The 27,455-nt window shown below is 52.4% G+C and overlaps 1 protein-coding gene across 1 annotated transcript; it reads right to left on the minus strand.

Annotated features, from left to right (window-relative positions):
- On the minus strand, nt 1-27,453 carry PPL (periplakin). Its single transcript, XM_064462179.1, has 22 exons — nt 27,313-27,453; nt 17,727-17,826; nt 16,994-17,148; nt 16,340-16,460; nt 15,299-15,424; nt 14,969-15,010; nt 14,680-14,841; nt 14,102-14,209; nt 13,483-13,578; nt 12,318-12,440; nt 11,279-11,425; nt 10,272-10,423; nt 9,661-9,758; nt 9,230-9,387; nt 8,146-8,324; nt 7,904-8,042; nt 6,895-7,088; nt 6,376-6,526; nt 5,993-6,076; nt 4,883-4,999; nt 4,099-4,191; nt 1-3,598 (listed from the first exon to the last, which is right to left on the minus strand). The coding sequence occupies exons 1-22, from the start codon at nt 27,372-27,374 to the stop codon at nt 914-916; spliced, it is 5,292 nt and encodes a 1,763-aa protein (XP_064318249.1). The 5' UTR covers nt 27,375-27,453; the 3' UTR covers nt 1-913.
- Nucleotides 27,454-27,455: the final 2 nt, after the last annotated feature.

Genomic DNA, 27,455 nt, shown 5'->3' on the forward strand with positions numbered 1-27,455 from the left:
GAACCACTGCATTTTTATTTTGTACTATAAATAGAATTCCCCTCTATTTCCCATTCCCTTACACAAGTAAATGAAACATGTAGCTGCATGTAACTCCATTCAGTAAAATATCAGCACAAATGGCTTTTAACCATGAGGTAAGCTAACTGTGTTTTGAAGGCACTCTGCGGTTTTACAGTTGCATGCTTTACACGCCCCTCTTGTCTTTGGCAATACTGCCGTCTCTTCACGTACTTCTTGGTGACCTCTGTGGTGTATGAATGCTCCTCCTGGATCTATGGCTGATGCCACCAAATTACATCTGCTTCGCTTTTCCCCAGCAGCACAGGCACGTAGGTAAACAAAATGATGGTGTTTAGGTATTAATGTGGTGATACTGAATTGAGGTGTGTAGCACACCTTTTATTTTTACAGAGCTGGTATTCTCAGAGGATGATCCCATCATTTAGTCAGTTGTCCACGATGAAACTGTCTGGCTTACCAACATGCAGCTGATGTAACCAGCTCCTGCTGGTCACCTTGGAGTCATCTTGACCTTCAGTCTCTCTAATGACTGTTGTATACAGCTTTTTATGTGACTACGTGAGTATATGTTGAGGAAACTGCAGGTTCTACTGAGTCTTGGGGCTTCAGGTAATTTGCTGTCCTAAGGCTTTTTATCTTGGTTTTTGTTAGGTTGAGTCAATAGGTAGGGATGAAGAGGGGGAGAAGGCTTTGCTGTAGTCCTGACAAATATGTTTTCCACTACTGGTGGTGCTCTTCTGCAGTGTATGACGGCAAGCAGTGTGGCTTTGCAGCATGGCTGGGGCAGAGGCTCTAGCATTTTGGAAGATGCAAAGGAGGGCAAGGATTTGCAGTGATCTGGTAGTAGAACAAGTGGTGCAGCTCTGACTAGCTGCTCTTAGGAAAGTTTCTAAAGTGGAGGGAGCGCTGTGTAATTACTTCCGGACACTAAAACTGCCAACTCCTGGATTGACATCTCCTTGTTGAGGTAACTGTTGTACTGAGCCATGGTTAGCCTTCCACTCTTCAAGGCATCCTCAATTGAGAACTCCCTACCAGACTTTCTGTCAAGGATCACAGACGATTCCCCATTGGGACCCTTTATAGAGATCTCCTCCCAGTCACATTCCTGACTCTTCAGTTTCACAAACAGGCTCCATTCAATGAGGCCAAATATATGAGCTTCCTCTGGAGACATTTCTTTTCCTGTATCGGGGTCAATGACCACAATGGAGCGCCTCAGGTGGTTCTCTCTTTGTTCCCTCTTGATAGCCACTGTCTTGAGGCGATTCTGCAATTGCTCGATCTCTGCATCTTTTTCTCTGGATAACTGCTTCAGATCATCTAACTCTCTTTCCAAAGCTTGAAATCTGGAGTCCAGGTTTATTCCACTGTCCATGTGGGTCATGTTTCTCAAATCCCGAGCTTCTGTTGCTGTGAGTTCAATCTCTGACTGCAGTCTTCTTGTTTCCATCAGCAGGTTCTGCTTCTCAAGGTGCAGCTTGTGGTTTTCCTCCCTTAATAAGTCTAGCTCCTTGGATGACTTGGAGTTGTTGAATTCCACCTCTGACAGCTTGGTTTCAAGGCGGTTGATATCTGCATCTAGCTCCCTCTTACGTCTGCTTTCTTCCTCCAGATTGCTCTTCAGCTTTTGAATCTCATACTCCGTGTCTCCTTTGTCCACTTGGACACTCTCTGAAAAGACCACTTTCTCTTTGACCTCCATCTTCTCCAAAGAAAGGAGCTTCTTTCTTAGGGCTTCTAGTTCAGTTTGCAAGACTTGCCTCCGGTGCTTCTCTTCTTCTAGCTCCAACTTGAGGAGGGAGTGCTCCTTCTCTTGCTGGGGATCTTGCTGAAGGATCACTTTCTGTTTCACAGTCACTCGTTCTGTTGTCTCCCTCTCCTGTTCTTCCAACTCATTCAACCTAATCTTCAGCCTCTGCACCTCCAGTTCAGCCTCTCTGCGGGCCTGTCTCTCTTTCTCAAGTTCTTCTAGCTGACGCTCTAACTCAGACCGCCGCCTCTGCAGCTTGCGGAGTTCTTCACGAAGGCAATCAATTTGCTTCAGCTCGCTCTCAATGCTCTGAGAGAAGGAGTTGACTTCAGCTTTCAAGGCAGGATCTTGCTCATACTTAACTACTTCCTGTTGGACCACTTTTTCCTTCACCTGGGAAAGTTCTTCCTCCTTCTGTCTTACTTTCTCTTCTTGGAGTAGTCGCTCCCTCTCCAGGTCAATGTGTTTCATCTGTTCATCTGCTAGCTGTACTCTCAGAGACTCTACCTCCTCTCTAGTCTTGGGGTCTTCCCGAAACTGTAGAATTTCTTGAACAACTTCCTTCGTATGCACTTGAGGTTTGGTATCTTTCAAAGCTTGTATCTCTTGTTTCAGCTGGTAGATCTCAAGGTCAGCTCTTTCAATTGCTCCTGTTCTCTCTATGATTTCCTCGCGGAGTCGCTGTAGCTCCTTTTCAGTTTCTGGATCATTCTTGTACTTAATGACCTCCTTAATGACTTCTTTGACTTCTACCAGTGGCCCTCTGTTCCTCAGAGCAGCCAACTCATTCTGGCAGCTCTTCAGCTGTACATCACCACCTCGGTATTTCCTCTCCTGCTCTACCAGCTCCAAACGAAGGTTGGCAACTTCATTTTCAGCCTTGGGATCGGGGCGCACAATCTCACGCACTTTCTCCTGGACAACCACCTTGGTGTTCTCTTCTTCCAGCAGCTGGATCTTCCTGAGCAGCTCAGCCTTTTCCCGCTCGTTGGAACGACCCTTGGACTTCTCATCTTCATACTGGCGCCGGAGCTCATTCACCTCTCTCTCAATGGCTAAGTCTTTCTCTACCTTCAGCACTTCCTTAACGGTAATTTTGCCCTCAGCGATGGCCCGTTCCTTCTCAAGGCGTTTGAGCTTGTCCTGGAGGAAGCTGAGCTCTTCCTCGTGCTTCTGCCGAAGGGCGGTCTCCCTCTGTTTGCTCTCTTGCAACATCTGGAATTCCATCTCCAGCTGGGGATCATTCTGGAGCTTCAGCACCTCCCTCTCTGTTACCTTCTCCTGCTCTTTGTTCTTCTCACTGGACAGCACAGCAATTTGTTGGCGTAAAAGGATGACTTCATTCTCTCTGGTTCCTTCCTGCCTCCTGAGCTCTTCCAATTCTTCTTTGAGCTTCAGGATTTCATCAGCTTGAGCCTTATCTTGTTCAATACGCAGTACCTCTTTCACTATATACTCCTGCCCTCCTTCCCTCTTCTCCTGCTCCAGAACACGCAGCCTGACTTTAAGAGCCTCCAGCTCATCCTGCAGCACCTGATTCTTGCGCTGCTCTTCTGCTAAGTTTTGCTGCAGTTTGTGGAAGCTCCCTTCCAGCTGAGGGTCAGGCACTTTCTTCAGCAGTTCTTTTTTAACAACAGTTTCTTGGGGCTTCTTGTTTTGCAGGTGGACAATGTTGTTCTGAATGGCTTTGATCTCCGCTTCTAGCTGTTGCCGACGCTGAGTCTCGTCTTCAAGCTCTTTCTTCAACTTCCAGACTTCTTCCATGGGCCTTATAGATTTTTTGGTCTGGACAAAGTCTTGTGTCACTTCAAATTCTGGTTGCTGTTGTTGAAAAAAAGAACGTGTAGTCAAAAAAAAACCCCAAATAATCATACTCTTAGTGCTTATTTTCAGTGCCTCCTGTGACAAACTGACAGGAGGATGTTGAGCTTGGTTAATGGAAGTTGCCTATTGCAAACACTGAACAGGGGCTATTGGCAAGCAGGCTGCTCTTGAACTGCTCTGTGGATTCCCAGCCTGAGAAAATGCTTTCTGTGATCCTGTTTGTTGTCAAAACAAAGCCATGAGGGACACTAATCCTGGCATGGGTTTGGAAAAAAAAAAGTGTTAAAAATAACGTGGAGCTTCCTATGGTGAGTGGGAGATGGGGCTGGGAAACACAGAGGGGACGTCTATCTGATTTAAGTGTATGCTAATGATTTTGGAGGCATGAAATGCTACCTAGATTTGTTTCCAGTTCAATTTGTAATAGCAAAGGCACACATGTATATTATTTACACGACTGTCCTTTCAGTAGCATGTTGCTCCTGGTGATTGCTTACCTGCCGCAGGAGACTCTGAGCAAACTCCAGGTTCTGCAGCCTCTGTTTATTCACAGCACTTACTTCGGTGAACTTGGCTGCCAGAACAGCTTCCTACGGAACAAAAATTGAGAAAAGGTGGTGGAACCAGGGCTGCTTGGTCAAGACATGCTGAAGAGGAACAATGGCCAGGCCCTAAAGAAGCAACCCTGTGTCTTCATCTAAAAACCTTCTATAGTGGTGATCTGCCAGGCTTTGGGGGAGGAAGAGTGATTCTCATGCACATGTGCTGTCATGCACAGACACTGTCATGGTCATACTGTATGTTTCCTACTCAAGATACGCAAAAAGAGTTGCAGATGGGGAAGAACCGGGTGGACACTTCTGCCTGCTTTGATAGACAGGATGAGTTTGAGGCAGGAAGCAAACAGATCCGGTATAATAAGTAGCTTGTGGCCGGCTCTCAAATGTAAGTATTTCTATCTAGCACATAGTCTTCAGTGGTGAAATCTCACTTTGAAAGTCTCGGGAGAGGAAGAATTTCAGGATGGTTCTCCTCCTTTTCCCCTTTCAGAAAGGAAATGCTAAATCCAGTATTTTCCCTTTCTCATTCTGGCTAGCCTAGTCCAAAAAAATGGATGAGTTAAGTATGATGAAAAATCCATTCTTCCCCTGATTCTCTGCCCTCCCCTGCAGTCCCCTCTGGGACCACAGTTGCTGACAGTAAATATAACCGTTTGCAAAATCACACTGGTCCCACAAGCTGTCATCTGCTTTAGCTCTCTGTAGGCCACCCCTTGCTTACCTCCTCTTTCACTTTTGCAGCTGGAGACTGCAGCCTGGGCTTCTTGCTCATGTACCCATTCCGGCCACTCTCCAGGTCAAGGATGGACCGTAGCTTCTCCGCTTCTAACTCATAATCCTGTGGGAAGAAGTTCCCAGGAGGAAAGTGAGGTTATTGGGTCCCCTTCATGCAGGGGTCCCTCCTAAACGCTGGCTTTAATGAATCCTTCCCTTGACCTGTGTGTTAGGTGACCTGCTCAGAACAGTGGGATGTGGAGTGCTGTTGGCAGGACATCCCAGCAGGTTCTGAGTCAGGTACTGCCCTCTGAACATAACAGCACAGCTGCGGGCATGTGCTGACCTTCCAATTGTCTTACCAATGCTGGGCTCGGAGTGGAAACCTTCCTTTCACAGACAATAAATCTGAGCCGGTTGCCATGCTAATGGCCGCATGATGTCAAGCTCAGAGCAGGTAGCTCATCAGTTGACTGAGCAAAGGCACTAAGCTTTCCTTAGGTGGCTCCCTGCAGGATGCAGGTGATTCTGCCCCCTCTACTCTGCTCTGGTGAGACCCCCCTCTGCAGCACTGTGTCCAGCTCTGGGGTCCTCAGCACAGGACAGACATGGACCTGTTGGAGCAGGTCCAGGGGAGGCCTCAAAAATGATCAGAGGGTGGAACACCTCTGCTGTGAGGGCAGGGTGAGAGAGTTGGGGTTGTTCAGCCTGGAGAAGAGAAGGCTACAGGGAGAACTTATTGAGGCCTTTCAGTAATTAAAATGGGGTTATAAGAAAGGTGGGGACAAACTTTTTAGCAGGGCCTGTAGTGATAGGACAAGGGTTGATGGTTTTAAACTAAAAGAGCATAGAGTCAGACTAGATATAAGGAAGAAATTTTTACAATGAGGGTGGTGAAACACTGGCCCAGGTTGCCCAGAGAGGTGGTAGATGTCCCATCCCTGGAAATGTTCAGGGTTAGGCTGGATGGGGCTCTGAGCAACCAGGTCTAATGGAAGGTGTCCCTGCTCATTGCGGTGGGGGGGTGGACTAGATGAGCTTTAAAGGTCCCTTCCAATGCAAAGCATTTGATGATTCTATGTTAAAGTTCTCCCAGCAGCAGAATTGTAGCCCTTACCTTCACTGCCTGCTGGTATTGCTGAGCTGTGGCAGAGACCTTCTGCACCTCCTGTTCCTTGCTTACAATGTCACTGAGGAGCACCTGGCATGCACAGAGATACACGTTAAAGGGAACACAAAAATCCAAATACATTCTTCAGACTTTTTGAGGGTTGCCATTGAAATTATAGCACCGAGAATTACAACCTTCTCAAATTGTCCTGCTTTGTGTAAAGAAGGCACAGATAGGACGGTGGGACCTTATAGGATAAAAATAAAGCTAATAAGTATTTATATTTTTCTATTTTATGTTCAGGAGCTATCTAAGTTCTATTCCTTATCTTTTAGTGTTGTTCCTTTTCCTTTCCCTGTAGAGCCCAGGGCACTCTCAGAAAGAATTACCGCTTGGTTCTTCAGCTTCATTTCCACTTGCTGGATGTTGTCGGTCTCCTGCGGCTCATAGTTAGGTATGTTGCACAGGAACTGATTGACTTTGTCATAGTTGGTGCGATAGTTGGAATAGGCATTTTTCGCTTTCTGCAGGGTCCGCGTTCTGTGGGGGAAATCAGCTGAGCTTGAGTACTATCACATCTCTTGTGTCTTCTGCAAACACCTCTTAACCTGTCCACGCTTCCCCTGCTCCCTAAAGACACAGATTTGAGCCAGAGTTGTTCTCTTGCCAAAGTCCCCATCTCTGTTGCAAGAACACTTAATCCTAAAGGCTGCCCAGATCTACCCAGCCAGTGCATGCCAGGAACCTCTCTCTCTTCCTCCTCAGCCCCCCCGGAAGCTCTTCTGCAATTGCCCATTCCCATGATAGTGTTATGCCTCTTCCAGATTCAGTGTGGTTCCAACTCCACTGTAAATATCCTGGTTCTCCAGGCAGGTCCAGCCCTAGCTAGATACTGTTCTTTGTCTTACCTGTGGTCGATTTGCTTGCTGAGGTTGTTGAAGCGCTGGTTGAGTTTGTAGAGCTCAGCTTCTTGCCTTTCAATGTCAGGGCAGTGCTCCTGGAACTTGCTGGCCAGCGTGTTGGAGCATGTCTTTGTCCTTAGCAAGTTCTGCTCTGCTTCACTGAGCAGGAACCTCTTGGATTGGAGCTCGGTGCCCATGGCCTGTGGAAAAAGCAGGACAGGGATTCTCTGGGCTTGCACATGTGCCAGGCTTTTGTTGCTGTTCCCCATCAACTGCAGCTACTGCACTGGAGCTGCAGAGAATGCTAAGGAATGGCTGAGCTGCAGCAGTGATACAGGTTGTGGAGAAAAGCAAGTTAGAAGCTTGCGTTGTAAGCAAAGCTATCTGGTAAACCTGATGGGGAGAAAAAAGCTAGCTCTTGCTCCCTTCTCCGTCTGTTAATCTTTAAAAGCAAGCATATTATGTGCAAAATATTTGGTGCTCCTCATGCAAGCCTTAAACCCTCCTCCTACTGGTGCAACAGCTGCAGAAGGGGCTGTGAAAGCTTTTGCATGCTAGTCTGAGCTTGGGGACTTAATGGAAAAGCTGAAGAAGGACTGGCCTAGGCAATTCTTGGCCTTTCTAGCAGGATTGCCAGTTTTGGTCAGTAGCTTTTCCTAGTGATAACTGTTCTCAAAGCCTTGCTAAGTCTGTCTCTTTCATGTTTCAGACCTCTGCATTGCTTTTCCCAGACCATTTTATCCTTCACTTCCCCATTAATCCTTTTGTCAAATCACAAGTATTCAACTGGCATTTGCTTTCTAGTTTGGGGATGGGAACAGTTTGTATTTAAAGTATGTGGGGATCCCTGCTGTTACTGTGGGGTCTCATGTCTCATCTCCAGCTGGAGGAAGCCATCCCTTTACCAACTGATTCGGGCGTGTGAGATGAGCAGCAATGACCTCAGCTTTTGCAAAGTGGTTTTGTATGTGGAGTATGTCAATAGGGTAGAAAACTGGCTTGAGACAACACTCACCAGCAGCTCTTCTTTCTTACGGTCTACCACCCGCAAATCCTCTGGTACCGTGTCATCTACGACCAGTTTGTTCTCATAGGTAGACAGCAGGTCTCGGCCTTGTTGGAGGCTCCTCTCGAGGTGTGTGGCTACCTCAACTCTGTATGGGCACAAGAGGAACGGTATTTAAGCATGCCCGCACCTGACTCCTGCAGGATCCTATGTCATGCCAAGCTCAAGCCATGACTTAAGCTGTGACTTACTTTTCTTGGGCAGCGCTGAGCAGCTGGACCACACGGTCATACTTCTTGTTGGTATTCTCCACCTTGTTCTTTACCAAGGTGGCGCTGCCAGTGTTTGGTACAGACTCAATGAAGACCTCGCACTCCTGGATCTTCCTTGTTTTCTCAGGTTCAATGCGACGGACCTCATTGGTGATGTTCTGCAGTAAGAACAAAGTCTTTGAGCAACTGAACTAATGCCTTGTGGCTACACGACAGAGAAGCTTGTCCCTTGGTTGTCCAGTGTGAGAAGAGCGGTCAGGGCTGAGGGCTTATGTTTGATGGCAGGTGCCTTTCAGCCCTGTAGGGGATAAAAGGATATTTTCTGTTGACTTGTATCTCTTCTGGGGCAGGCTAACTAGTCCTTAGCAAGGAAAGTCTGGCTGGAGAGTGGTTCCCACCAGCTCCAACTCTGTCAGAAATGTGCTGGACTTATCTGGACCACTGGGCTCTGCAGCCTGACAGATAAATTCTTGCCTGGACATCAAAGTGCTGCAGGCAGTTGGAGCAATTTGCTTTCAGTTGTGGTGGCACCTGAATTTTTGACACAAGGGAGGTTTGTGGCATGGAGCCTGGTTTAATTAGGGTTCTGAAGGAGAGGAAAGGAGCAGGATGCTACCAGCATCAGAGCCTAGTGGAGCAGGTCCACAAGGAGAGAAAGTGCCCTGGACCGTAAGTGTTTTCCTGCTCCTTTCTGAGCTGGTGATGGTGGTGGCAAAGTTAATGTCCCTGATGTGCTTAGAATATGGGCAGGAACAAAACTTGAGGGCTCCCCTCTCTTCCTCACAGTCCCCACTCTGCAGCCATCACCTTTTTCCCATTCAACCTTTCTGCAACTGAGCTGAGCCAGGAGCAGGGCAAAGGTTTTTGGCTTCTGAGGCTGCTCAAAGGGCTGTTCCCCATCTCCACGGGAAGAAGCAGCCAGCTGTAAGCATCACTCCATGCCTGCATGCTCCTGGGCTCAGGGAGTGCTCCCGGTACCCAGCATACTGAGGACCACCCTGGAAGACCCCCTGGGAGCACAGTCCTTGTATGGCACTGTCTGTCTGCTTCCACAGCCCTGTACCTTCAGGTCCTTGGAGCGCTCAGTGCTGTCCTGTACAGCCCGGCTCTGCTCCAGCGGCGGACGGAGGTTTGCCGTTATTGCTTTCTCCTGCTTGTCCAGGTCACTGTTCACTTTCTCCAGCCCTGCTAGAAGCTGGCGCCCTTGAACCGATGCAGCATCTGAATAATGAGGCAGAACCAGGTTAAAGCTGGTTGGAGGCTGGGTCTAGGCTCAGTCCCACTGGTGAATGTAAAACCCGCATCCCCCTCCACTCCCTGAGCCCTGCCTGCTACAACCACAGCATGCACCCCAACACTGTTGTCCCCAGAACCTGTAGGAGGTGGGAAGCTCTTGGTGACATCCCACTAAGATGGACCACCACCTAAGTTCAAAGAGCAGCCTGTTTGTGTCTGGGAAGGGGCGAGCCCCAAGCTGCCCTTCTAGTGCTGCACCTCCAATGCTGTCTGCCTTCAGCCCCTCGTAGCGCTGCTGGAGGATGTTCTTGCAGTTGGCCGTCTTCTCCTTCACAGTCACATAGTGATCAGTAATTCTGCAAAACAGGGCAGTGCGGGCACGAGGTCAGAGTCAGGCTGCTCCAGGAGGGAGGTGCAGCTCTGGAGGGGTCTGTGGGACCTGGGCTCTCAAGGCAGCCATGAAGTGAGTTGGGGACAGGCACTGTCACCCTGTGTTGGCAAAGGGGTAGAGCAATGTCTTCACTGGAGGGGTAAGAGCTGCGGAGAAGCAGCAAAGGCAGGTACCTGCCTGCTGAGGGAGGGGTGGGCACCTCTCTCTGAGGAGAGGGGGATATGGATGGCTCTGAGCTGGCCCCACTTTGCCAGGTGGGATCTCTTGTGCAAGCAGGAGGGTGCAGGAATCCCTCCTGGAAGAAGCCTGAGGCTTCGAGCAGACATGGCTTTGCTGTGGGAATTGGGACACGAGCCCCTCGTCAGTGCTGCCAGATGAGGGGGTGCAGTGCTGGTGGCATGGCCTGGGGCTGGTGAAGGCAAGGGCAAAGTGCCGGGGCAGCAGGATTGTCCAGCACAGCAGGCTGGGGGGCACATACTGGTCTGCCAGCGCTATTGCTTCTGCATCAGGTGGGGGGATCATGAAGCAGATCCCTGGAGCGCTGATCTTGTCTCCTGAGCTGTCTGCCACTTCCCAAATGTCTCCACTGTTCTTCTGCAGGGTATAGTGAGCTCCTCGGCTTATCTGGCCCTGGGGGATAGGAACAGGTCACAGGAGCAGGTCAGGAAACACCACCTGCCCTGCTCTAAGCTGGCAGCCCTGGGGAGCCACACTTGCAGGGCAGCAGGACTGGCATAAACCCCAAGTCCTTCTCTTTGCACCCTCTTGCTTATCCAAGTATCTGCTGCTTGCAGAAATTTCCTGTGCATACTCCACCCTCCCCTGAGCCTCCAGGTATGAAGCCATGCCTCCTCTTGCAACAGCTACAGCAAGCAAATTCCCACTAGGGCAGAGATGAGAAGGTGTTTCCAAGGCTGTGCTGTGGCTTTCATTTTTGGAGAGGCAGGCAGCTGAGTCAGCCTGAGCTGCTTGCTCCTCTCCCGGGCCCTACCTGGTGTCTGCCAGCTTTGCTGTCCCATCCCTTTGAGTAGCTGACCAGTCCTGCAAAGACTGATGCTGTGATGATGGGGATGGGGGGATGCAGATGTGCCTGCCGGGACTGTGCTGGTGATGTTGGGGTGAGTTTCTTTGATCAGAAACAATCCCAAACGTCATCACTGCCCCAGCGCAGGGAGCGTGGGAATCTGACAGAGCTGGGCTGTTGTAACCTCCCAAAGGGCGTGTGATAGGCACGCTGTCCGCAGGGTGGATGGAGGCTGTGTTTCCCCCAGACCCCTCCTGCACTGCTCCTCCTGAGTTGCAAAACCTGCTTTCCCACTGGGTAGAGCACGATCTCTGCCTTCTCTCTGCTGCAGGAAACATCACTGCCTGGGGTACTGCCAAAAACTGCTCCTTCCCCAGGTGTCTCTCCCATCCCCAGTGCCCCCTGAGGAGATGGTCCCCAGTGGCACCTCTGCATTGCACATGGGATGAAGGAGATGTTACCTGTTCGCCTTCGTACTCGCAGAGGGCCTCCACGGGGGTGGGCTGGGGTGGCACCTCGCGGCGGTACCGCAGGGGCAGGATGTGCTGGCTGCGCTCCTGAAGGGACTTCACCACCACCTCGTACTTGTCCAAGGCCTTCTCCTGGTCCTAGCACAGGGTAACAACAAAAATCAGTAGGGAAGTATAGGAAGGATAAGCGTCTGGACTCTGCCAGCTGGGGAAGGGCTGGTACCAATGCTGCTGGGACACAGGCTGAGGCTTCTCTTTTGCTTTATGCTAGTGAAAACAGCTCCTGGGTCCTGCTCTACAGCTGTTGTGCTCCTTTACTCTCCTGCCACCTTTTGCAGCCAGGCTGAGGGCTAGGACTGTGCCTGTGAATTGCCAAGGTTTGGCACTAGCCACCAGCCAGTAATGGGCATTCTCTGGTGTATGATCCACACTTGCCTAGCTGCATGATGATGGGTAGCCCCATTCCCAGCTATAATTAGAGCCCTGTGAAAAGACTCTCCAGTGGTTGCTCTATTTCTAGTTGTGCAGGTGCATATCCCACAATATTGAGTGGGGTGGAGCACGCAGGAGGAGAGGGACAGCTCGCAGGAGGAGCTATCAGCTGTCCCAGGACCTGTGCATCATCTGGGCCTGCTGCAGCATGCTTGGGCTTGGGCTGGGCTAGTGGCTTGGCTCAGCACAGCCCTTCCCAATGGGCGATCTCTCATCCCAGCTCTCAGCAGCACAGCAAGTTCCACAACCTCCTCTGGCAGCAGGTCTAATTATGCTCCCGCCCTTAAGGAGCACTAACTCAATGAGAGAACAAATAAAAACCAACCCAGTGAGCAATTACGTTGCTATGGGAGAGGCAATCTCTAGCTAGAGGGGAAGGAAGAGCCGGATGAAGGCTGGGCAAAGGGAGGCAGCAGCATGGTCCTGCTGGAAGCTGGGCTAGATGCCTGCTCCAGCAGCGATGTCTCTTTGTTGGTGTTGCAGGGACACTGGCTCCTGCTGTGGCCTCCCCTTTGGTCCTGCCTGCACTGATACTCACATCCAGCTCCCGGAGGAGAGACTCAAGCTGGTATCTGTCTTTGAACTCTGGGCTGAATTTTTGGTCCAAGTCTGCATTCACCTTCTTCAAGAGTTCCTGGGCATCCTTAGCATCTTTCTGAAACTGCAGAAAGGCAAGTCTCTTGTGAGAGAGGGTTCTGCTGAAACATGAAGCAGACCCACCCTTGCACCTTGGTCTTTGCACTGCCTGGAGCAGGGGCAGCAGCCACCAGAGGCTATGATGGGCATCTGAGCACTCAGAAGTGCATGGAGAAAGGTAAAGAATTGCTGTCTCCCATGCTTGGGACAGCAAAGCTAGGGGGAAGACAACCAGGGGCAGCTTATTCCATGGTCTTCTCCTGCAGAGTTGTTAAATCCCACCTTTCCCTGCCCTCAGTTTTGTTTCACTTGGACAGTGTCACGATAGTGCATGGTGTCTCCATTGCCAGTGCCAAGGAGAAGGTAGAGCCAAGCCCTTCCACACACAGACTACCCCCCGGGGTAGTTATTTTGGCAGATACCCACAAAAGGCATTGCCTAGGCTGGGCACCAGGGTTCAGCTTTGGCAACAGACTCATCACATTGTCAACACGCCCATGCTGTGGGAAAAGAATCCAGCCTGACCTGCTCCCCTGCAGAGCCTCCCTGGCTGTCAAATGCAATTTATCCAGCAGACATCTGTCTGCCAAGCTCAGCTGGAGCCCTGAGCCCTTGCGCAGGGGCTCCCTGGGGGGCCAACTCTGCTTTCTGCAGGTGTAATTTCCCCACTCTGACCTGTTCTGCTGCTGAGAGGAGCATGCAAGGTCTCCCCATGCCTTGTTTTGGGGGTGAGGTGCCTCTGTGAGATATCTGTGTTGTCCTGCAGACAAGGATGCCAACTTTGGACCGTGGCTCTTGAACCTTGGCATTGGAGCAGATGCTTTCTGCAAGTTATGCTTTGGCCAAGCAATTACTGCATTCAGTGCTTGAGCAATTATGACTTGTGTTATCAGCTCACAGTGGTCCCCCTAGCCTAAAAAGCCCCATAGACTAGAGAACTAAATCTCTTCTACCCTGTTTCCAGCACAGCACGAGCCTGTATGTTTTCCGGGGTCTCCTGCAACCCAGCACCTACTCTCTGGGCTGTGCAGAGCAAACAGTGCCTTGCTGCCCTGGGTATCTGGTACCTTGTGGAAGTCCTCCATGAACTTCAGGTGGCTCTCCTCGCAGATCAGCAGGTTGAGGTACTCCTTCCAGTCAGCATGCACTGCCTCGATGTGAGCCTGCAACACAGGGGCAGGAGGTGGATGTTAGCAGGACACCCTGTGCTGGGGTGAGCCTGGGCTACCCACCAGGAAGTACCCATTTCCCTCTTGAGCAAGCGACTCCTTGGCTGCCTGTGAAGCCACCCAGATGCTCTCAGGTCAAAGCTAGGATGGGATTACCAGAGAGCTAGTCCAAGGCTGGGAAGCTCCGATGGGAGCATGGGGATGGGTGCAGGAGGTAGCAAATCCTGTGGCCTTATGTCCATCTTCCCATCAGAGGTGGAACTTGCCATCATAATTTATTCTTTGCAGGCAGGCACAGGATAATTGCCACAGGAATGAGGAAGATGTGAAGAGCTACTTAGGTTTATCTCGGCTCCTCTAATGGTGTTTACACACTTGCAGGTGAAGGAGGCTTTTTCTTACTTGGCATCCCAGGAAGTAAAATCAAGAGTCTTGTTGGGACCATTAGAGAAGGGCTGGGCAAGTCCACCAAGCTCTGTGGCAAGCAGGGAAGCTGGAGCCCGTCCCTGATCCTCACCTCAATGGCATTCTTCCCAGGGTGATTCTGGGCAAGAAGCTGATCTCCATCCACATGCAGCTTGTTGATGGCCTCCTCCTTCTCCTCCAGCTTCCGATGAATGAAGTTCTAGATGGAGGCAAGAAGACAGGCAAGATACTGATCCCCATGTAAAGAGAGGGGACCCTGGCTGTGTCTTGTGACTGAGCTACTCTGAAAAGCCCTGAACAGCTCCACAAAACAGAAAGTGTCATGTTCCCCTCCTGCAGCTCTTGCTTTTCCTTCCCTTGCAGATGTTGCTAAAGATGTGACTCTTGCCAAGTGAATGCTGAGATAAGGGAGAGGAGAACAAAGAAGCTCTTGAGTTTCCTCATTGCTTCATTTCTGGCAGGAGGTAAGGCTTAACCTTACTATCCATATGCTATCACCTGTACATCTCAAAGTGCTTCATGCTGGAGTGGGGGAAACTGAGGCATGGGGAAGGGACACTTCCTGCCCCCATCCAACCCACAGCCTACTCCGCTGGCTCCATGCCCACCTGCCTTGCTGCAAAGCACACAGCCAGCGTGGGACCAGGCAGCACAAGAGCATGCACAGACCTCATACTGGCGGCGTCTGCTAGGGTAGTCCAGGTTGTGGTCGCTCCAGTCGTAATGGGTCCTGTCCTTTGCCTGCTGATCTAGCCAGTAGAGCTTGTTGGTGCAGCGCTGCATGTAGTCCTGCAGGGAATGCAGATCCTGCTGCCGCTGCTGGGAGCTGGCCTAGGAAAGGTCAGAGGGAGGGCTCAGCCCAAAGCTGCTCTTCATAGGTCTGCTGGGGGTGCCTGGCTCCCCTGGCAAGGGACCCCTGCAAGAAGGCTCTGCCCCCAAGATCTTGGAGGTTTCTTACCAGCAGCTTCTGGTATTTGGCTTGGAAGTCACTTGTGTATTCCTGGTAACAGAGGAGAAGCAAGGCAGGAGTTAGGAGCATGTCTCTGGAGAGCAGTGGTCTGGTGGGGGCTTGATGATGGAGGGGGATGTGGGGTTTATGGGATTGGCCTCATTGTAAAGCTAGAGCCAGTGTACGATGCTCAGCTCTGAGGTTCGGTATGGATCTGGGCAACCATCCAGTCTGGTCCAGGCTGTAGGAGCTTGGATGGTGGGATGCCCTCACCTTCATCAGTGGCTCAGGATGGGGCTGACCCTGCAGAGCAGAGAGGAGAGGGGCAGGAGAACTGACCTTGTTGCCGCCTTTGGTGATGTGTGGGCCAATGGCCATGACCTCATTGTGGAAGATGTTGTGCTCTTCTACTTGGCTGTTGACCAGTGGCAGGTCAGTCCCGAAGCCCTTGCAGCTTAATGCATCCTGCAGCATAGAGGAGTTGAGATTAGTGATGGGGGAACAGATGCGGTGGCTAAGACCTGGGAAACTCCTCTTGGAGGTGGCCATGGATCTAGGCTTGGATGGGCTCCAGTGTCAGCAGCGTGGCGATGGGAAGGCCAGTTTGGGGGTTTTAACCCTTTCCTGGCTGGAGGAGTGTAGTGTTGGGATAAAATTAAGAGGAAGGGTTACAGAGTAGAGCCCAAAGCAGGTGGTGACTGGGGATGCCAAGCCTAGGACCCAAGAGGAGAGGCTGAGGCTGGTTCAGCCTTGGCAGGAGAAGGCTTTGGGGGGATACCTAACAGCATGCTTCCCATAACTACAGGGAAGTTGTTGAATAAATGGAGCCAGGCTCTGCAGGGTGATGTGTGGCAGGAAGAGGAGAGATGATAGGCATAAACTGAAACAGGGGAAGTGCAGACTGGGTATAAGGAGAAGCTTTTCCACTCTTAGGACAGTGGAGTGTTGGAGCATGTTGCCTGGAGAGGGATTGTGGTCTCTGTCCTCAGATGGAGAAGGGCAGAGGTTTGCCCAAGCTCACCCAAGAGGTCAACAACCAGGCTGAGCCTTAGGAGCCCATCTCCTGATGGCCAGGCTGGTGTGCTCCCCTGTGGCCCCCCAGTCCTCCAGAGCTTTTCTTCACGTAGCCCAGCTGCTGCCAGCGGTGCTGCTTCAAGCACTAATTCCTGGGGCCACAGCAGCTCGCCTTGTCCCATCACCTCTGCATCCTCCCTGGATACCCAGCACCCCACCTTCTTCCCATGCTGTTTGCTGCTCCCAGTATCAAGCAGCCAAGAAGGCTTCCAGCAGCCTGTTTCCCCATGAGGAGATGCATGAGGTCCTGCCTGTCCCCAGCTGGTGGTGCTGGCCAGGCAGTTGCACTGATGGTCCCCCTGGTACCTGTTTCTCCTCAATTACTGTTGACCAGTTGACCTGGGGCTCAATATGCTGCAGGGGGAAGTTGTAGATCTGTTCATGTTTCACACGCAAGTTTGCCACTCGTTCCTTCAGCTGCCGGATGCTGTGGGAAGGGAAAGATGAGGGTGGGTGCAGGATGTGGGCCAGCATTAGCATTGGTAGCTGTAGGTGATTCTCTCCCAGCCCCACCATTGAGGGGGGTGCCTATCCTTAGGGGACCTTGGACAGCCCAACACTACCAGATGGGCTGGTAACAGCCACATTGTGCAATCAGCTTGGGGAGGGAGAGGACAAAGGTTCCTGTGCACTTGTCTCCTGCCAAGGGCTGCTCAGCTCATCTGCTAGCTCAGGGCAGGCTGATACTGGGGGAGATCACTGGCTGCCCATATGCTGGGCAGATACGACGCCACTGTGCTTCATACAGAGCTTTTTACATGGCCACCAGCAGGCATGCAGCCTGTCTCACTCTACACCTGCCCATGAATGGCTGCAGGTTATGCACCTTAATGCAAGCTGGGCTGCAGAGGAGCCTGTGGTGTCTCCCCCATCTGCAGGCAGGAGATGAGCAGAGTCACTGGAGAAGCATCTTCCCCTCCCGCAAGGCTGTGGGGACAGGTTTCTCCCCCTAGTACTCACTCTTCTGTGATCATGTCACCCTGGGGGTGCTTCATGTGCCGGGCAATCGCTGCATCTCCATCCAGCACGTAGAGCAGCTTGTCGGACTCAGTGAGTCTCTGAGATGTCAGGTCCTTGTACTGCGCTAGCTGGCATGCCTTGATCTTGTGCAAGTCCTGGGCAGACAGAGAGCAGGGAGGAAGGGTCATGAGGGGAAAACAAATGGTATCCAAGAGATGGTCCTGCCACTCTGTCCCTGGGCACCAGAGACAGGCAGGAGCTCTGCCGTCTCCTGTCCTTCCAAGGATGTATTTTGCTTTCCCCTTGCCTGTGTTATCCCTGAGGAATGGCTATGGCTGGGGGCTGCATTGCCTCGGGATGCATCATACCCTTTTGGAAGGGGAGGATTGTTCAGGCCCCTTCTCCTCTATCCTAGCTGTTTGCTGGGTGCATGTTCAGGGATGCACATCCCCACTCTGTACAGTGCTGCCCAACCCTGGGCAGGGAAGAATTTTAGGGCCCCATCACCCATTACACCTTCCCACCTTCTTCCCATGAGCCGGGGGAACCTGTGCATCCCTCTGTTATGAATCATCACAGCCCGGGTACCAGCTGCGGGGTAGGGCAGCTGCATACATGTGCCATAGGAGAGGAGAGGAGACGGCAGCAAAGTGGGAAGGGCTGCGGCAGGAGGGAGCAGGGGGGACAGGGCTGCTCAGAGGAGCCCATGTGCGTGGAGCTGTGGCTTGCTTACATTTTGCATTCGGGAGTCGGTCTCCACAATATTTTTCTCCACCTGGTCGGCATTTTTCTGCAGGCGCTCTATAAGCTCAGTCAGCTCTTTGCTGGAAATGCTGGGGAGAGAGAGGAAGAGAAAGAAGGGGACTCGTCACCCCACAAACACAGCCACAGCCCTAAGCTGCTGCCAGGGGCTGCCCTTGGGGTGCCGTGACCCCAGAGGGTGGCCGGGGGCCAGCCAAGCCTGCCAGGCACTGCAGCTGTGTGTGACTCACTGCTGCCTTTCTAACACTTTCCAAAATACTCGGCTGCTCTGCCAGGAGGGGGGTGGCGGATGGGAACGTAGTGTCTCCCGCACCATGGAAATGCGAGCATTGCTGTAGGCGAGCTGAGCTTCCCTTGGCTTTGGAACAAGAAAGAAAAGAGTTGTTTGCAAGGGATGGGGGTGGTGTCCTGCATGGGGATGGAGGAGCCTGAGCAGCAGAGAGGACCTGGACCCCATGCATGCAGGTGAGATGGCCCGTTTGAGGCTGTTGCCTGCAGGCTGTTGCCCACGCCCTGGGCAGCCCCTGCCTGCTGCCCTGTGTGCACCCCAAGTTGGGGTGCAGCCCTGCCTTGGAAACCCAGCTGTGCCCCTCCATGCTATTGTCAGGGCTTCCTTGCTCTGCAAGAAGTTACTCACAATTTAAACCAAATAAAGGGATGGGACGGCACATTGCATCTATCTTTCAGTGCTTTGTCTCTTGCTAGGACACTGTTTTTTGCTCCCAGGGTGACGCTGGTCCAAGGCTCTCCGTTTGCAGCTGGGCTGGCAGGGTGCAGGGCCAGCCCAAATATTCACAGCCCCACTGCAGGGACACCTGAGCTAGAGCAGAGTCAGAACAATCTATGACACAGCTTTTGCATTGCTGGGGTTATTTTAAACATTTTGTCTTCTTGCTATCACTTTGGCTGCAAGGAGAGGTTGCAGTGTGCCAGGGCGGGCTCCAGATGACCGTGTGCCAGGCTGCATGCCAGACAATGCCCGCAGCCTCCTGCTGTGGCTCTGCAGACCAGAGGCAGAAAGCAGGGCGTGCTCCCCAATGGTCCCTGTGGCTGGAGGGCTCCTAGAGCCAAGGCTGGTGGCAAGGCTGGGGCTTATGACCCAGCTGTGCTGCTTTACCATGTGGGCTTAAGCCAAGGGTTGGCTCACTTCAATCCCAACCACCTATAGAGCAGGGATAATGAGCCTTAATAACCTCATTATGTGGTGGTAGAATTAATCTTTACATGGTGCTTGGAAGTGTTAATTGCCATTATAGCTGCTGGTAGATGAGTTGTGTGTCTCCTGCAAAGGCTGAAGGGCAGTGGGCAGGCTGGGGGAGAGCAGAGTTGTCTGGTGGAGCACCAGCAGCCCAGCCATGCTTGCTCGTGGTGTGGAGGGCTTAGGGCTCCTGGGCAGCTCCTCATCCCCAGGTGGGCAGCCTCATCCAGCAGCTTTGTCACTCAGCTCTGAGGGGTCCTGCAGCACCTACATCCATCACAGGGCAGGATTTGACCACATGAGCTTCTCCTGGACAGCACGAGTCCTCCTGACTTCCACAGTGAGGTGGGCCAGAGCTGAGAGTGGAAATGGCCTGTCGACGAAGGCAGTCCTTTTCCAGGGCTTTACAGTAGCTTCCCTGTACATGTGCTAGTGCTCAACTACCTGCAGGTAAGAGCAGTATGTGGCCTCATCAGTCCTGTGCACCTCAGGGGACCACACACCACCCCCAGCAGGGATGTCTCAGCTTGCTGCTTCTCCAGTGTAGGCACTGGGGGAAAAAGCTTGGCAAGCCTGGGTCTGGCCACCCTCCTTCCTGGCACTGGTGCTGAGCTTCAGGATGTGTTCCTGCCTGCCACATGTGCTATCACTTTCAATCCAGCAGAACAAAACAAAACCCAGCTCTGGGCTTGTTCCTCCTTACGTTGAACCCTGCCTGGGCTGCAGGAGCCTTATAGCATCTGACAGCTTTACAGAAGTTCATTCTTCCCTGGGAAGTTCTGGCGTGGGCAGGATTTACACTGATTTTTTTCTTATTATAGAAGCTGCATCATCAGGATGGTACTCGGCATGGCTGGTGGTTTGTGTCTGGCACTGCTGCTGCGGCCTGCCTGGCACCTCCTGATGAGCAGAGGGATTGCTGTAATTATGGGCCCTCCTGCATTGGCAGAAATGAACTGAGCAGGCATTTTCAAGCAGAGGAGCAAACAAAGGGTTGTTGCAAGTCATGCAGCTGGTTGCAATAATTGCAAGGATGAGTCCCATTTTCTGTTCAATAATCACAGCTGGAGGGTGCAGGGGTGCACTGGGAGATGAATGTGGGTGGCTAGATCCTGCTGCAATGGTAGAAGCAGCTCTTCAAAATCCACTTGGGGATTTCTTCTAATCCACATCCAGGAAAACCATGGAAAACACCAGATGAAATCAGTGGAGAGAAGGTGGTTTGAAGCTGGGCAACTAAAACATATTGCATGTGTTTGTGTGTCTTCAGATGATGGTTACCCAGAGCTGGCATCTCCTGCATCTTCAGAAAACCTGTAACCACCAAGGAGCTTTCCTCATCTCTCACTGATCAACTGGAGGTCACCTGAGCTTTGAGGGCAGGAGAGGCTGATTATCCAGGTGGGAGCTTGGGATGCTTTGCTGCGATAGCCAGGAGGTGGACTGGCACTGAGCAGGGCTTGGGAAGAGCTGGCAGGGCTTGCTGGCTTTGTCTCAGTGTTCTCCACCTTGGTCTCACTGTTTTCTAGCAAGCCCAGGGATGAATCCTCAGGGTTTCAGTGGATCTCTAGTATGGATGGAAAAACCATCCCAAAAAGCAGAAGTTTGGGGCTTTTCTAGTTCTGGTTTTGACTGAAGCTTCTAAATTTTACAGGGGTAATAAAATTAAGCCAGGTATTGCTTGGGATCTGTGGCAATGCTGCATTTCAGCCATGGCTTCCTGACCTGTTGCTGCTGATCTGGTCTAGCAGAGCTGAGCCTGGAGCCTCTGCCCAGCTTTTGTGCTCGCTTTGCATCAGGAAAACTGATCTTGGGTGCCAGGAACTGGAGAGTGCAACACCCAGGCCCTGACCCTCTTACTCAGGCACTGGCTTTGCCAGGAGCCATGCTCCGTGGCCACAGCGCTGCTGCTGAAACAGCCAGGCTGGTTTGGGATGAGGATGACGTGTCCAGGCTAGGATGCGCCTCTTGTCCCCTTCTCCCCACTCTTTCCTTGGGTCTGACCCATCATCTCTAATCACCCCACCACCAAGCCAGGGCTGCCTGCATCCTGCCAGCCAGTTCTGAGGTAGCAGCACTGCCCCTCAGCTATCCCTCCCCACACACCCATCACCTTCCCTGTGACTCAGGGAACCCAGGGCTGGGGCAAAGCCCCCCTCCACCCCTGGTGGTACCTGTGGGGGCGATGGCCCCTTTTTCATCACTGCAGGGAGCAGAAGCGGGTGTCGGGGCTGGGGAATAGGGAAAGCAGAGGAGGCGTTTCCCTGTGTTGGAGAGGATGGTTTGCCCAGTAATCCAGAAACTACTGCTTTGATGTGCAGTATCTGGGTGACAAGGGAAAAGAAAATGCAGAGCTCACTCAGAGCAAGCAAGGACATGCTCAGTTATAATGTGGGCATGGCTCTGCTGCTCAGCCTTGGCCTTCCTGATGCACGCAAAAAGAGCTATTTGCACTCTCTGCCTCTGCGGTTTATGCAAGCGTCACTGGCGGAGCAGGTGACTGTCACCAGCTCAGGTTTTGGTGCAGGGAAATCTAATAACCTCCCATGGGAGATGGATCTCAAAACAGCCGCCGCAGTGTTGGGGGCACTGCCCCCCCGCACCCCATGCTGTGCTGAACATGGTGTAGGGCCACGAATGGGGAGGTTGGTGTGTGTTCCAGCTCACCCCTGCTGCTGCTGGAAATATAGAATTAATAAGTATACAGAAATAAATAGAGAAATAAAAGAGATCTTATTCTCTCTTACAAGATCTCTCATTTCTGTATTTATTTCTGCATACTTACCACTTCTGTGCCACGAATCAACTAACTGGGATGTTAATGATACGAGATCATCAACCCTGTTAATAACTTGCCTGCCTCCCTGCCATAGCTGGGTCTGTGTTAATAAAACATGAGGACAAGACTGATTCCTGCATCCATCTGGATGTCAAGCAGGGTACTGGAGGGATTGGCTGGGAAAGCTGAAGCCTGGCTGAAATCTCTGTGCCAGGGGATGGAGGCAGTTCACTTCCCTATGCCCTTCATCTGCTGAGAGGCAGAAGATGCAGGAGAAATACAAGGTGACAGGCGAAGGAATCCTAGGCCGGCCCAGGAAAGTTGTGTGGATGGGATTTGCAAGAGATGGCTTTTTTGGGAAGCTGCCAGGAAAAGCCGCGTGTACATCCAGGCTTGGGAGGATAGCAGCTGGCAGGGTAAGGCAAAGGGCTGCTGGGGCCAAAAATCAGGCAGAAGGGGATGGCCGGAGCATAGAGCAGTGCTGGGGAGGGAGAAAGGCAAGATTTGGCCATAGCCCAGCTGGGACAGGCAGCACATGTGTGACTGGGCGGAGGCAGGAGCAAAGGTGCCCAGGGCACGGCCCTTGCGAGGCTCTGGCAGAGGGAAGGGAAATGCAGAGCTTTTCTGCTAAAATAGATAAGGCTTTGTCTGAAAAATGAAGAGGGAAAAAAAAAAACCTTGGAAAAACTGGCATTGCCATTTCTGGAGAACTTTAACATTTTCTGGTCAGGAAAGAAAAAAATAATATCGCTTGTGAAAAGCTGTGCTCGGCAGAAGCGTTATTTGTTTTCAGTGCTGCCTTGAGCAGCTGTTAGCATTGCCTGGCTGGTGCGAAGGACCCAAGATTATTATTTGCACTTGCTGGCAGGTGGTAGGAAATCCCTTTGATTTCTCAGTCTCCTTTTTTCCCAAACAAGGAGGCTACTTCACTAATCCCCACAAGCGAGGATGTTCAAATAGATACTCCTGGAGTTTTGACTGCTCCAGCTGAACACGATCTCTGGGAAAGCTCCTGCTGGGAGCTTGTCCTGTGAATCAGATACTTGCTGGGAGGGTTAATGGGAAGGGCTCTGTCCTGCTCCGTCCCCCCATGCCAGGAGCTTCTCCACAGGTAGGACTGCTCAGCCAGGGACAAGGGAATCAGTTGAGGACTGTGTGTGAGCATGGATCCTGGTCCTGCTTATCGCATCCCACTACTGGGATGCATGGACGGTGCATCCGGCAGTGACCACCTACTGCTGCTCTCAATTCCATCTCCATTTAATTTCCATTTTTATAGATCTCATTAAAAAAAACCAAAACCATACCCATGTGAGCACCGCTGCTGGAGACCAGACTTTAGGAGGGACTTAAAGGGTTTAAACCCTCCAGAAGGCACAGGACAGAACTATAAATGCCCTTAAAGCTTCCTGAGCTGCAGCTACCACTGCATAATATTCCCTTGTGCCTCTTATAATGACACTGGAGTGAAACTGACAGAGTAGAGGACAAAAGGGCTCGGCTATGGTAGTGGAATTCAGGTTTGGGAGAGACTAAGATCTGGCTCAAAGTTCTGGCACAGTGTGCTGTCAAGCTACCTATGTTAGGGTGTAGCTGGACAGCAGCGTTGCTGTGCTTAGTCCAGCTCATTTCAATTATATTTATCTTCCCTCTTAGTAATGGTGATATATTATTGTAATGTGCATGGAAATTAAAGCAGAAATAGGCCAGGTGATGGCGAGGCTTGCTCCACCATAAATACAGAGCAGCTCCCCTGACTCACCTGCTGTCTGGTCCTTCATGCTGACTCCAGCCCTACCAAACAGCCTTTAGAAATGGGTGCCTGCCCTGCAGGCAGAGCGCTCCCTGCTTCTGTCCCAAATGCCTGCACCCCCTCTTAGATGGGGACTCAGTCTCCTGACACCACTGAGGGTCTCCAGGGCTGGGATCCCTCCTGAATGGATGCTCTCACCAGGGGACCCTGAGGATGATCATCTTTCCTGCTGGCAGGATGGTGAGTTTCAGAAGCAACTTCTTAAGGCTGAGCTGTGTTTCCTACCTCTCAAGCCTGGACTTTCTAAGACAGAAACCAACCTCCTGTTTTCTAAGCGTGGCAAGTATTTGGAGAAGATAACAGGGAAGGAGGGTGATGGCTTTCCCCCATACTGTGTCCCTAGTCAAGGCTTCTGCCTTCCCTTTTGGGAACATATATATATGTATATAATACTCGCTAACACAGAAGTCATGGCCAGTCTCACCTGAATCCCAGAGCCTTTTGCTACTGGGATGGGGTGTGCAAGAAGAAGCAGCAATGTCCATGAAACAAAAGAAGTGCCATCATCATATCATTCACATTCCTCGGGCAAGGTAGGAAGATGCCCACACACCTACTGATGTGCCCAGGGTTGGTTGGCTGCTGAGCCGGGAGACCACAGGGCCAGGTCAGAACTGCAGCAGATATTCTTAAGAAGAGACCTGGACCCTCGTCCTGCTAACTTGTGCATCCGAAAAACAAAACCAGGGGGAATGCCTGTTGAGGAGCATCACCTGCACACTGGGGTTAAAGTAACTGCTGGTGCTGTGAGTGGCGTTAGGAGGTGGATGGATGGGCGTGTGGTCCAGAGTGCTCGGCACATGTGGTTTTCTTCCAGCCAAGCTATGGTACAGTGCATGACCGATGTGCTCCAAGACTCAACAGGAGTTGCCGAGGATGGATGGGCTGCAGCAGGGCAAAGGACCAGCACCAAGTCGTCTTCAAACCATCGTGAATTTAATGCCTCTCCTGTTTTTTCTTCGCTGTTGCCCTATTAGAGCTCCAAAGCAGGCTGGCTTTCCTCCTTCCTAATGTTAGCATGGGACCAATTGGCCTCCAGACATGGAGATGGTTGCCACAAATGGCTCCTTCCTTGTTCAGAGAGGGGTTCGGCTCCCATGGGGAGCTGCATCCCTGGCATGGCAGCAGGGATGGAGCAGGGAAACCTGTCCCTGCCCATCCCAACCTCTCACCCCCAGATTCCAGGCAGACTGTGGGCAGCTCGGCAATAGGCAGGGGTGCTGCTTGAAGCTTGAAGCTGCTTTCAAGGTGCCTTGGATGGGAGGCTGAAGGGCCAATTTGGGGTTGGGGAAGGTGGCTGTCTGTATCCAGGGAGACAAAGTGTCGTTCATGGGCAGATTACAGCACCTAGCTTGAGCTGCACAGGCTCAAGGAGATCTTGACTCTCTAGTGCTGCTCATCCAAATGCCCCTGTCACAGGAAGGACTTGTCCCAAGGCTGAAGGAGTCACCAAGTCTCACAGAGGCTTCTTGTCAGGCTACAACCTGCTGTAGGATGGTGTTTCCTAGGCAACCCCTACCTAAATCAGCTGAGCTCGTAACCCCGGCTCCTCCTTGCTTGCAGGAAACTTTCCAGCACACTTGCACACTTGCCAAACTGGTACTCAGTTATTGCCCTGTTACCACCATGCTTTGAAGGCTTGGTCACCAGTGGCACCTTGGCACTAAGCCCTTATCTAAGGTGCAGCCCCTGCGCCCTGGCTGCAGAGACTCACTGAAGTGCAGGACGAGGCTGGGCTGTACAGAGTGTTGAAATCTCTGTCCCTGTTTACGGCGGGGGCGGTTGGTTGATGTTAGCAGTGTTGCTCTGTTTTTCTAGCAGCAAAACTGGGCGGGAACCGGCTGGGAGCCTGGCAGTGCCTGGAGCAGGGGACGGGGCGGCAGGAGTTCCTCACTTCTTCACAACCATTCTCCAGCAAGTTGTTTAACCGGTCCAGCACTGGCTTCCCCATCTCGATGGTGGGGCTGTTTCCACACGGTGGGAGTATTCCCTGGATTCACAGAGGTTTGTAAACTCCAACACAGGAATTAACAAATCGGGGCTAACGAGCACAGCCCTCCCAAGGTGTACGTGGACAGGACAGCTGGGGCACAGGGAGGGAGGGTGACCTGAGGCCACAGCCCTGTGCTGCTTCCTCAGCTGCCACCAGCCAGCCAGAAAAATAAAGATTTCAGCCTGGCCTGCAGCCGTTGGAGGTGCTTTGGCACCTGCCCAGAGCCAGCTGGGCTTGCGGCAGGGTGGCAAAGGGAAGACCATCTTCCTGAGCCCCATCTGCTGTGGGATGATGTGAGCATGGGGTACCCGGTGCTGGCAGGGCTTGGAGCGCAGATGCAGCCCCAGCCCCAGGGTGGGGATCACAGGGTGGGTACCCAGTGCAGAGGAGGTCTGTCTTCTGCCTTTCAACACCTGATGCTGCTCAGAGTCCCAAGATGTCAACCCAGGTGTGGTGTTTCTCATTTTCAAGCCTTCCACTAACACCCCTGAAGACTAGAAATGCAACTGGGTATTTACATCATCCTTCAACCATGGGAATGCTGGTGCTGGGGCTATCAGGGAGGCACATGCTGACCCTCAGAAGGCTCCGCACCACCATCTCCAGCCAGCCCTCCCCAGGGCAGGAGCTGGCTGCAGAGCATGCCCTGGGCTTTGGAAGCAGTAGCCTGGGTGGCCCTGGTGAGCCAGCCGGGCTGCCGGGAGAGCCTGTCCCCAGGGCTGAAGCTGGAACCTCAGCCTGAATGGAGGGAGCTCAGCAAATACTAAAGCCTGAGCACCCACTGTGCCAGGGCAGCATGCTCCCCTCTTGGGGAGTGCCCCTCCTACACACCACAGCACAGCACCTATGGGCAGGGAGCAGCAAGGGGCTCCCCCAGCCTGGAAGATGTTGGCGCCTTCTGGGCTGCCCAGTCCCTTTCCGGGTCCCTGAAGGCACGTCAGCCCCTGTACCAGCTCCCCGGTTTCCTGCCCAAACCAGGATTTTTTGGAAGCAGGGTGGCTACTCTGAGCCCATTGGCCAGGGCAGGTGCCTCTGGGGAGGGATGGAGGGAGACGAACAAGCCCTGGGCTCGAATCTGCACCAGCCATCCCACTCCGTGTGCTCCAGAGCCCCTCCAGCTCCTCTGGGAAACACAGGACACTTCTGAAACAATCCAAACATCCACCTCTTTGGAAAAATGGCCTCTGTGCCACCTGCCCCGTTCAGGCAGGTGCTGGGGGCTGCCCACTCTCCAGCCCCTCTCTTGCAGCAATGCATCATGCAGCCTAGAGAGGGGCCAAGCCTTCTCGGGGATGAGGGGGTGGATTTTTACATCTTTTCCCTTTTAACAGTGACTCTTCACGGCATGCATTCAACATTTTTTTATGACCAGCATGACTGAAACGTCTCCCCACCCTCCCAGAAAGAGCTGACGAAAAGATGATTGACTCAATACTTGGTCCTGACGGAACAAGTGGATGAAGGCTGAGAACAAGACTTTTCTTCCCTAAGAAAAGCTAAGAGCACACGACTGGGAAGCGAAGGAACCTGCTCCTGGAGCCGCCGCTACTGCGATGTGAGGGGCACCGGGGAAGAACCATCTCGGTGCCTTCACCGGGCACCAGAGACGCGGACCCAGGTCAGAGAGGAGCTGACACCTCGGGGGTTCCCCCACCCCGGGAGGTGCCCAGGCTCCGCCGAGCCCCGGCGCCGGGAGGGGATGCTGCGGGATGGGAGCAACGCGGCATTGCTTGGCCCGAGGGGGACCGGGGCTCCCCGCGGCCGGGACACTCACCTCTTCTTCTGCACTGAGGGGCTGTATTTTCCTTTGTTGCGTTTCCTAAAGAGCGAGTGCATCGCGTCCCCGGCACGGCGCCCGCCGCGCTCCGCCTGCTCTTCCCCTGCCGCCGCCCGCAGCCTCTGCGCCGCCACCGGGCC

The sequence above is a fragment of the Phalacrocorax carbo genome, chromosome 10, assembly GCF_963921805.1.
Source record: "Phalacrocorax carbo chromosome 10, bPhaCar2.1, whole genome shotgun sequence".
NCBI lineage: Eukaryota > Metazoa > Chordata > Aves > Suliformes > Phalacrocoracidae > Phalacrocorax > Phalacrocorax carbo.

Excerpts from the sequence above, each read along its gene's own strand:
- PPL (XM_064462179.1), bottom strand. The coding sequence starts at position 27,374 with ATGCACTCGCTCTTTAGGAAACGCAACAAAGGAAAATACAGCCCCTCA. Across the intron at positions 8,325-9,229 it reads AGCGCTCCAAGGACCTGAAG|AACATCACCAATGAGGTCCG; the intron begins GTACAGGGCTGT and ends TTCTTACTGCAG. Across the intron at positions 6,077-6,375 it reads TGAAGCTGAAGAACCAAGCG|GTGCTCCTCAGTGACATTGT; the intron begins GTAATTCTTTCT and ends TGTGCATGCCAG.